General features: G+C 39.1%; 1 protein-coding gene across 1 annotated transcript; it reads right to left on the bottom strand.

Moving 5' to 3' along the window:
* Window positions 1-267: 267 nt before the first annotated feature.
* Window positions 268-7,880, bottom strand: LOC137260915 (pyruvate dehydrogenase protein X component, mitochondrial-like). The gene is made up of 11 exons (XM_067798451.1): window positions 7,628-7,880; window positions 6,562-6,639; window positions 6,107-6,207; window positions 5,295-5,512; window positions 4,091-4,198; window positions 3,433-3,634; window positions 2,858-2,933; window positions 2,457-2,518; window positions 1,991-2,149; window positions 1,642-1,706; window positions 268-1,236 (listed from the first exon to the last, which is right to left on the bottom strand). Exons 1-11 carry the CDS (start codon window positions 7,749-7,751, stop codon window positions 963-965), a joined length of 1,467 nt encoding a protein of 488 aa, XP_067654552.1. The 5' UTR covers window positions 7,752-7,880; the 3' UTR covers window positions 268-962.
* Window positions 7,881-11,218: the final 3,338 nt, after the last annotated feature.

The following is an 11,218-nucleotide window of genomic DNA, read 5'->3' as shown; positions in this document are numbered from 1 at the left end:
TAAAAAACACACCTCAAGAAATATTCCAAGGTGTAAAATTAAAATAAGTAAGTTTCAATGATAAATGCGAAAGACTACCCATTTGTTTTAGCTGAAACATAGTTTGCATTTATAGTGTTTGATACAGATGCTTCCAAGACATTTTTGAAGATATTTAGTCCCCTGGATAATCAAAAACATATTCACCCATTGCACATGATGTTCTGGAAGGAACAGCATTTCCAAACAAAAGAAATTAACTTCCAATAAAAGCAACAAGATTTCTAGTCGTGTAAGATGTACATATATTTACTCCACCAGTATAATGATCAACAAATACACTAACCCAAACATCTGGGTATTTCTCACACACTAACATTCAAAACAATAAAACAGAAAACAAATTATAGCACTTCTTGCACTTTTTCTAAACATTTCAAAACGTGAGACCTGGTATCAGATTCAAGATGTCTCTTCCGTTGGTCAACATCAGACATCCAATCTTTCTCCTCCAACTGTAGTTGCAGGCTTGAAAATACTTCTCCAGAGGATGACCCAGAGTTGTCATCCATGGTCACTTGTCTTTTGCATGTACTTGGCTTGGTGTGGTTGGCATGAAACTCTAGGTTTAAAGCATACATTTGACAGTAAACTGACACTTGACAGACAGCAGTTGTCAAAATCATGCATTAACTAACAATGAAATTATTGACATCTCTTTAAAAAATCTGGATCTGCCTTGCATTTGTGTATGGGTGCTAGCAAGGTGGAACAGATGTTGAGATGCATATTCTGCCTCCATGTACCCTTCTTAACACTTTCACTGAGAACCCTGAGAAGATGCTGTAGTGTCAAACCTTGTCTTTCAGTCATGAGTCTATCATCTTCTGTTGCCTCTCTAGGAACAGTGCACAGGTAAGAACTGTAATCTCTATACGATGCATCAGCCCTTTCCGTGACATAATCTCACTGGCACTGCTTCATCAAAAACTTGCTCGGACTTTGCCAGATAATTTAGACCCTGTGATCATGAAGCTTGGGTTCTCCATCACCTCACTGTACACTTCCAGAAACTGTGATGCCTCAGTTTCATCCAACACGCGAGAGTCATATGATAAGGTCACTGTCATGCGTGTCTGTGGTCGCCCATCATCACCTAGAGTGACGCGAGATGTTCCTACTGCCATGATTGCAGACTGGGGAGGGTTAATGACAGCCGAAAACTCGCTGATTCCAAACATACCAAGATTGGAGATGCTGTGAAGAAAAATGTGGGTGAGGTTTAATGATGTTATAGCAATATTCAAGATTTGTCAGGAGACATGAAGACTACAGCTTACACTATCACCCAAAACTGTACCATAAGTCCACCCATCAGACCATCAACAAATGAAATTATCAAGTTGAGAAGCAAAAGTATGAAAATAAGGGAATACATTACAGAAGAGTGAGTATGGCTTTACTCTGTTCTTAGTAATAATCTAGCAACATTTCAGCAGAGTTAACCAGAATGGTCTGCACACATTGTACTCATGTGGGTGGGATAAAAAGCTATTTAAATCAGGTTTGTGTCTATAACTGACGAGGCTTCTTTTCTTTCATTTTACAGTTACACACACACAACAGTCTTAGGTAGGTTTCCAAAATCCATAAACGACTCACCTGAAGCTTCCACCCTGGAATTCATGTAATTTGAGCTTCCCTTCTCGAGCGCGACCTGCTAAATCCTGAACAAGAAAACAAGAAGATTGATAATGCAGTACTTTAGTCAGTCTGTGCAGTAACAGAAGCTGAAATCTCTATAACATACATTCAGGCATAGAAGAGTTCTCCCCCTTACACATACCTCAACAATGTAAAGTACTTTCAAATAGTATGGAATTTAGTTTCTTATTTGATTTGAAACTTTTGAAGTAGTTACAGTGTAAAAGTTTAGATCAATACATTCTCATGGAATAACAAAAATTAACACCTAGCTAAAACTGACATTTTAGGAAACGATGAAACCTACCCTGACTGTAGATGATATTTCATCTACTCCTAGAGCTGATGCATTTTGAACAATTGGAGTGATTAGTCCATTATCTGTTGCCACGGCAACAGATATATCTACACTAGAAAGAAGTTGAGCACCGTCATTCTGCCATATAGAGTTCACTCTGGGAACACGCTGCAACAGATTGGTGCAAGTTATCTATCACTTGTGTCATCATAAAGTTAAAACATGTCTTGTAATGAAGTCAGCACTCATAACAAATCAGAATCTGTATATATAAGTGAGTTTTGTGTTTGGTTATCATGTTGGATTATTTGCTTGTAAGAACAATCATAGATATTTTGGTAAAATGGGAGAGAGTCTGTTCAACATGAACACTGCCTGTAGACAGTCAATATAAATAATGTCTGATTACTTTCTGGTCCCCAGACTTATGTCAACATAGGCTTACAATCATTGTAGCACTAAGGTGTTTAATTACCTGCAGAGCAATACTAGCTGCCTTGATGATAAAATCATTTATCGAAACTTTAACACCTTCGTCTGAAACAAAGGTTGACATGAACAAACATTATCACAGCATACAAACATCAACAGTTTTTAACAACTGTACCTATTTCAATAACCACAGAGTATGTTGGATTTAGAAGAATTTTTAAGACCAAAATTCCACTCTATTATTTACTGACATTTTAGTGATTTGAAGTGAACGGCCAACTTCATTTCAGAAAACAACAGTAAAAGATATCACATTTTCTTGCAGTTTGTCAGTTTGAGAGATAGATTTTCTGTTTAACTTAGATTACTTACAATTTGGGAATTAACACACATGAATACTACTTTAGACTTAGCGCTACTGGCTCAGCTATCTGTGTGACTTGCCTGCAAGTTGTTTCCTGAGTCGTGACACAGGCCCTATGTTCATGTCTATCGATGCATAGGAATGGGGGATTGTTGTCTGAAACATGAAGGCAACACAGTGATGACTACATGACTGGAAACATGGAATTCATGAATCTTTCTCAGATCATATAACAAAACTTAGTCTATTTCCTAGCGTTTAGAAATTCATGACTACATTTCTTTGGGTTCAAGGTTGTGGGCCCATGATACCTGTCATGTGAGGAGGCCTAAAAAACAAAAGTGACAAGTGGTATTCAGAACAGCTGTCTACAGCGAGTGATTGAACTTAGTTTACGCTTTTAGCAATATTCCAAAAATGTTACAGTGAGGGACACCAGAAATGGGCTTACAGACAGTGAGCCAATGTGGGGAATCAAACCCAGGTCTTCGGTGTGATGAGTAAAAGCTCTGACCAATAGCTACCCCATTGATCAGCTGTCTACAGAATTGAGGCTATTTTTGTTAATGGTCATTAGTAACAATATGAATTGCTGTGGATTTCACTATGGACGTTTCCGATTACTTACAGGCATAACAATGTAGCAACTACACACCTTAGATTCTGTGAGTCTCTTGGCAATAGTTTTCCTCATATTAGTGTTGGGGATGTCTGTGTAAGGCTCACCCTCCATGGGGGGCAGGGCCTCGGGTGGGGTGGGGGCTGCAGAGGGTGGGGCAGCTGATGACACTGGTTCGGAGGTTGCCAGTAGTTGCCTCTTTGAGAGGTTCTTGGACTTAATGTAGTTCAAAACATCACTGCAAGGATTAACATACAAGCCTCATGAAACCAATGAAAACAAATGAAAACCAATCAATGCTTGGGACATAGAACAGGTTGTATGTGATGAAGAAATGAGCATCAAGCATTCAAATGCTTAGCAATAGACACTGAAAAGAAAACTAATGCATCCCATGGTATACACAACAATATTCAGTCTACTGAATCCTGACACTGTACAAAGAGGTTACAGTCAGTGAGTATGGCTTTACGCCACTTTTAGCAATATTCCTGCCACATCACCACAAACACCACAAATGGGCTTCACACCCATCATACCCATGTGTCTTCAGCGAGACGAGTGGACGCTTTAACCATTAGGCCAACCCACCACCCTGAAAAGGTTATAAGTAAAATCACTGTTTCTACAAAATCCTTTTCGAAGTGGCAAGTTGTACTTAGTGCTCTAGTATATAATGTCAGTGCATTCTCACCCCTTGGTGACCCAGCTGTGTGGGCCAGTGCCAGTGATGTTGGCTGGGCTGATTCCATACTCCTCCGCCAGTTTCCTCACAGACGGACCCACCCCAGCAGCATGGAGGCTACAACAGACACAACACACAGTGTCGTTACTCAATAAAACACAGGGTCTTTGAACGAATGGCAATTAGAGAACAGAGTGATACAAATAAGGAAGAGTTTTCTGGTCTGTCCACATAATAGTGAGTGAGTATGCTTTATGCCACTTTTAGCCATATTCCAGCAATATCATGGCAGAAGAGACCTGACATGGGCTTCACACATAATAGCCATGCGAGGAATCGAACCCCGGTCTTCAGCATGACAAGTGAACACTTTTATCATTAGCCTACCCCACTGCCTTCCTCATGACACATAGCTGAGAAAAAAAACTCTTCCTTCAGAAAAACATATTCCACGCAGAGTTTTAAAAATTTGGTTCACTACAAACATAACACAGAAATCAGTAACATTCCAGGTATAAGATGGGGACAAGTTATAATCAAAAGAGGACCATAGAATCTTGTGATCAATACTATCGGATATTACCCCTGTTGAGTGGAGCACAATGACACAATGAACTGTGCCACCAAGTCTGGCTACCCTCTCCACTGAATGTCTTTGTATAATGTGTGCTGGTTAGCTATTGTGACCCTGAATCCAAGAGTGGCTGAACCTAAGACCGTTTTATCATTGTCCAAAATGCAGGGTTCACATTAATGACTTTTTACAGTACAACCGATGTCATGACCAAAAGATATCTACTGGAGCATTTGGAAACATTCTGTGTCTTCCTTCCTTGTTGTAAATAAATACCTGAATGACAAGTACATGACTGAACAAATTGCAAAACTAACTGTTACTTCTATGCATTGTGCCTTTTGCAAATCACTGCAAAACACATATTTTTCAGGGATTGGGAAAGAGAACTTTGGCAATGGGCAATTTACAGGATTGTTAGCCATTTTCTGAATTTAGAATGAGCCATTAGCCTTATGTCAAAAGCAAAAAGCAATTTTTTTTTCATTCTATTGTGCAAAATGGCCCATGGCTCCTGCTTTTCCTAATCCCTGTTTTTCAGTTCTAATCTTTTTCATAAAAAAAAGATGCAAAATCATGCCAGCTGATACATATACTAATAACACAAAGTGGTAGAAGAATTAAGTGACAGACACTTACTCCTTGCTAGACACCTCCACTGCTGCTGGTGTTGCTGGTGCAGCAGGTGGAGGAGAAGGGCTTGGTGTACTGGGGGCCGGAGCAGCGGCAGCTGGAGCGGGTGGACCTGTGTCTGGGTCAGTGTGGGCAGGAATCTCCACGTTCTGCCAGTCATCCCCCTCTTCCACTATCACGGCAATCAGTGTCCCGATCTTCACATCAGCAGTGTTGTCTGGAACCTGCAGTTGTAGGAAAACATGGTATGAAGTAATGGTCATTTCAAAAGACATTTTCACAACTTTATGTGGAGGAAGTGAATGAAATCCATTCAGTTTGAGAGCTATAAACAAGGTGATGCCTACCTGGTTTCAACCATGCCTGTAAGCATGGTAAGTAGAAAATATGTGTAAAGAATATGTTGGTAAAGTGTTATTCTCAAGGGGCAATTGGGTAGAGTAGTGCTAACTGCATTTGAAGGTTTCAGTTCAGTTCCCCACATGGATTGGTATGTTGTTTTATGCCACAATCAGCATTATTCCAGCTATAGGGCAGCGGTAAGTAAATAATCAAGCTGGACCAGATACTCCAGTGATCAACAGCATGAGCATTAATCCATGTACAGAGTAATTGGGATATGATATGCGCCAACCAAATCCCCAAGTCTCACCAACCAATCCCATTAATCCCCTCTAACAATATCTTGAACAAGCATGGGTTACTAAAGACCAGTTCTAACTCGTATCTTCATGGGAACCCATCATGGGCACAATATGTGAAGCCTGTTCGTTGTCTCCATGACCGTGACATTGCCGGACTATCACTCAAACGCTCACCACAATTTTGGCCAGGATGCCATCTTCCTCATTCTCCATGCTAACCACAGCCTTGTCTGTCTGGATATCACACAAGATGTCCCCTGGACTCAGCTTTTCACCTGTATCACAAGGAAACTGCTTCACTAAGGCTCACATCATGATTAATGACTTCAAACATATGATGGTCACTTAGTATATCCCTTGCAGAAAACATTCTACACACGATTTAAATGACGATTCACTGGGACTTGCATCATTTATATGACACACACATACTGAAACAACCACTGTTTACATTCGCCAGAGTGAGTCTTCATTTGAAAATTTTAATTAGTAAGTATAACAGTTACTAACACTAACAACAAATTCCTTCTTGACTTTCCACAATTGCATAGCTAAAATGCCCTCTACACTGTTGAGATCATGGTTTGCCAACATACTGGTCATACCAATAAGTGGCATGTACTTTTTACCTTCTTTCTTTAACCATTTTACGATTGTGCCCTCTGACATAGTTGGAGACAGTGCTGGCATCAAGATTTTCATTGCATCTACAAAAAAGGAAAAGCTAAATGAAAACAAAGTTGAATGTACACCTAATGTACAATATACATGTAAACATGGACATGTCAAGGTCTGTGATTTGTCTTCGCACACAATGCACAAAGTAATGTATCATTCATTGTCCATTTCTAAATTATGTTTGAATAAATGTTTTTGTTAGTGACTACTGCACAAGCATGTGACTAATCTTCTAGTACCGAGAAATATGTCAATCTCTTTCAGACTAACACTGCATTTTTCTTTCAAGTTACTGCTCTGATATTTATAACTAATTAACAGATGTTTAGTTAGATTATTGATCCCAAAGATCTTTGTTAATAGCCGACCCTAGTTTTCATAACTTTTTACCACATTTAAATGTCAAGGGGATGTCAAGAGCAGTATATGGCCATGAAATAACAGCGCAAATTGTAAAGATTTTATTGCCTTCCCTAGACTGATGCTCAGTCTCTAAATATATATAATATTGATAGAACAGATAGCTGATTTGAACTGAAAATATGCCTCAAAGGGATTCAGACCTGGGGAAATATTGGCTTGCTTCATTTAGGGTTTTGGCAGTGTTGCAATTGCTAGGGAAATAATATGGTTCAAGAAATGTGAGCAAAAATAATCGTTCTTCCGTCCACTGATAAACAACTAATGTAAGTAGAAGTTGTAACCAGTAAACCAACTTCAAAATGTTACGGATCATTGCTTCGTCTAAGTTATAAGTAAATCATTCAAACGGACTTGATCTTCCAATTCACTGCTGAAAATACAGCTTGTTTATTGTTATATCACCAGGAACTTACTCTGAAGGCAATGCAGTGTTGCATGAACATGCCTAAACCGTTTAAGTAACACCGAGACAGAAACTGATAAGTTCATTCAAGGACAGCAGTATGACATTGACAGTACCTCAATCTCTAATACTCGACAGTGTATTGCTTTATTGGGTAGGACATTATCCACATACAATATTTGGGTGCATACCATAATTTACTGTTTGGAGGTGGATCTGGTGTCGCAACAGATGCGGTAGCTGACGGTAAGATATACATTTGAAGGTGTTGACAACCCTACAAAGGTTGCCAAACCTCAGAATGGCAGACGCCATATTGCCGGTGCGCCGAGTCTCGCTACATATCTCGCGTCATGATGTCTGTGTCATTTTCATTTTTGTGTCATTCTGCGAGGATCACGCTTACGACGCACCGCCTTCAATGAAACTAAACATATATTTAATGACAATTATTTATTACTGTAAGAACAGTGTGAGTGAAACTGGGCTCTGTCTCTGAGTTGTATTAGAGCGCATCAGTCGTGTTTCCAAACCATGTTTCGTAAACATTGAACCCACATCTACATTTATTTGCTAAATGTTCTTCAAATATTTCCCTTTATTCTGTATCGATCTGTGTAATATGTTCTGAATCGTGTATCTTGTGTACACCCCACTAGATTATTTATTCAGAATCGAAGGTCGTATAGCCAAGAATACAACAGACAATTCAACTGGTCATGGTGTTGGAAAAGTAAATACTATATGGATGACAACTAGTTTATTTCTATGATGCGACGTTTCGGCATAGCTTCATATACCGTTTTCAAGCAAGAGTAAAGCAACACAGCACAGAACCGGCTTTTATACATATAACAGGTATTAAAGGTCACATGCAACGTAAAACACAACTTTGCAGATTCTGGTACCTTTCGGTATGCACTTACTGAAACAAACCATAAAAAATGCCAATTCAACCTATAAAGTGGAAAAAAACGCGATGAAAAAAAAGCCCGCGAAATCTGAGTTCAAACGTTTCACTAAATTCCCCCCAGCGCTGGGGGGAAAACTGGTTTCAACAGCTGTGATGCGCTGCGTCCATAACGCATGCGCAGTGAATAGGTTCGCGGAGCTTGAAACAGTATGCATGACCAGTGTCTGAGGTCGTGAGCAGTAGTCTAATCTTGGTTGTGTACATAAACAAGTAAATAATCTACTCGTTACGTAAAACAACTTGTTGATTGTGGTAAGCAGTCTCTGTCTCAGAGAAAGCTCAGTGTCTGGTTTATTCACACCTATATGTCTGCCTGCCTGCCTGTCTGCTAAAGACAACATGCAATACACAGCTTTAATCATTGACCACATGCAATTTGAACTTAACACCTATCAGACTATACGACATAAAGAAAATAAGTTGATTTATGACTCGTGCACCCGAGTCCCGTGTCTGCCACATTATGTAATTAGGCACGTGTGATACACATGACATGTTTTTATGTCTGTGGGTTGCAAACAAACTACATTCACTTTTTTCGGATGACTGGATCTGATGGAAACATGTGCAAACTCTTGTCAGTTTCAACTCCTGCTTTGTACTTGCACGAATGACAGATTCCAGCCACTCAGTAGTTTACCATCTCTACTGACATGATTTTTTATTGGATCGAGCGCAAATTCAAAGAACATGTATTTTCTAAACCCAACATCTGTATAAACATTCTTCATGGATAACGACTTCTTTTCGTGTATATGATTTTGTTTGACAACAGTATATGAATCCATACTGAAACGACGCATCAAGTACACAAAAAGAAGTTGTTATCCATAAAGAATCTTACTTTCTTGTGACTGGCTATACTTCTAAAATGCCCATCAAACAGATCATCTTTCTGTACACACAATCAACCCTCAGCATATCAGCAAATTAAACAGCCAATCGGAAGCCGTCGTTACACTTGAGTGCATATCCATCCGCTATGACTGGGTTCGGTCTCCCGAGGGCTTCGTTTCGGGGGAAGTAAGCCCAAGTACAAATTATTGCACTTTTGAATCGCGATTGTACGCTTATAATTGTGTTTATTTGTTTTTTCAAAAGCAGCAATGTATATTATATGTCATGAATAAGTGATAAATGTGTTTTAATTATGTTTGATTTTTTGGTTGCATGTGACCTTTAAGTAAGACAACATAAAAAAATGCAACAAAGGGATTAATAATAACAACAATGGAAATGGGTAATAATACAGTAACAAAGGGCGGAGGCCAATATTGAGTAGGCGGAACAAGATATACATAGGAGATAGAGTGGGTAATGATGCAATAACAATAGGGAGGAAGCCAGAGTAGAACTGGGTATACGTAGCAGATGGGGCGGACAGGAATACAATGATAATAGATCAATCAGATCAACAGATTGTCATATGGTGTGTTCAGTAGAGATATAATACGTGATAATATATTTACACTAATGTCAGCGTAGGTTTTGCTCCAGGAATATACATATCCCTTCAAGAACATAATTATTTTGTATCTTCATGTGGTTCGAAATTTGACGGGTTATAAAAATACGCCGAAATACATTCGTTGAGTTAGTTTAGTTTTACGCCGCACATTCCAGCTGTATGGCGGCGAAAATGTTCTTGGGGTGTAAAATGGACATGTTAGCAACATGCGATAGTTATCTTCAGGCAAGCTTGAGTCACACTTTATTCCAAATTACCTCATAATATGGAACCATTATTTTTGAAAAAATGTTTCTGGATACCGAAGTTATGTGATTGACATCGAAATGTGATAAGCATTTGTATTACATGTTTGCTTACTGCATCACCGGAAATATACAGTTCAGGTTCTTGAAGAATTGTAGTTTACAAGGAAGGATGAGCAACATGTTCTGTTATCTTACCTCACACAGAAATGTCGTTTTCTTATTGGCTGAGCGCTATTCTGTTATTTTCATTGTATCCCGCTGGGAATGCGACTTTACTAAGACAATACGTGCGAGAAAAACAACAAGATGCAAGAATCGAATAGTTTGATTTACATAGGTTGGCTTAAGTGCAGGATCTACATACGATCTGATAGCCATGCTTCAAACAGTTCAAAATTAACACTTAGGTGTTCGGTAAGATAAATACGTTGTTCACTGGTCCTTCAGAGCCCAATGGTTGATGTACCCTGGGTGTTTGTTTACGTTCCTTGGGGGTTCAGGGAAACTTATGTATTATTCCTGTGTTGTATGTTAATATCTATACGGCGTTGTTTGCAATCTAACATGAAGTGATTTATATCGCCACAATCTTGAGTTGTCAAGCGCAAGAAAATCCTGTAGTAAATCAATTGAAAGTATTCGAACATGTGAGATCTATTTTGTGCCTTCGTTGTCAAAGACTTATATCATATTGTAGCAGGCATTTGGGTATCAATTTTGGTCTATACGAACAGATAGTATATATATATGGGGGTGTTGTAGAGTATCCCTGATACGAATAACTGGGCGCCAATATTTGACTCCATTGTTGTACTCGATTTTGTAGCCGTTAGAAGGATTGAACACCCCAGATTGATTGCAAATATGTAGTCTAGGATTCAGTTTAAAGAATCTCTGCACTTAAATGTGCTTTCATAGCATGTCTCTTTGCTTCACCCCCAGTGCAGAAAACAATCCGATCATAGTTGATCTGACCAAAGACCATATAATATGGGCTCTGATTTGACCATAAACCTAAAAAAACAGTTCTGTGAGCACAAAAAACTTTCGCTAAAACGCACCAATGCTGTCTCCGCCAACTAGGCGAAAAACC

Source organism: Haliotis asinina, chromosome 14, assembly GCF_037392515.1.
Source record: "Haliotis asinina isolate JCU_RB_2024 chromosome 14, JCU_Hal_asi_v2, whole genome shotgun sequence".
NCBI lineage: Eukaryota > Metazoa > Mollusca > Gastropoda > Lepetellida > Haliotidae > Haliotis > Haliotis asinina.
This window is presented reverse-complemented; position numbering and strand designations above follow the sequence as displayed.

Coding starts and splice junctions, on each gene's coding strand:
- LOC137260915 (XM_067798451.1), bottom strand. CDS start 7,751: ATGGCGTCTGCCATTCTGAGGTTTGGCAACCTTTGTAGGGTTGTCAAC. Junction 5,513..6,106: donor GCATCCTGGCCAAAATTGTG/GTGAGCGTTTGA, acceptor CTACAACTGCAG/GTTCCAGACAACACTGCTGA. Junction 1,707..1,990: donor AAATATCATCTACAGTCAGG/GTAGGTTTCATC, acceptor TTTCTTGTTCAG/GATTTAGCAGGTCGCGCTCG.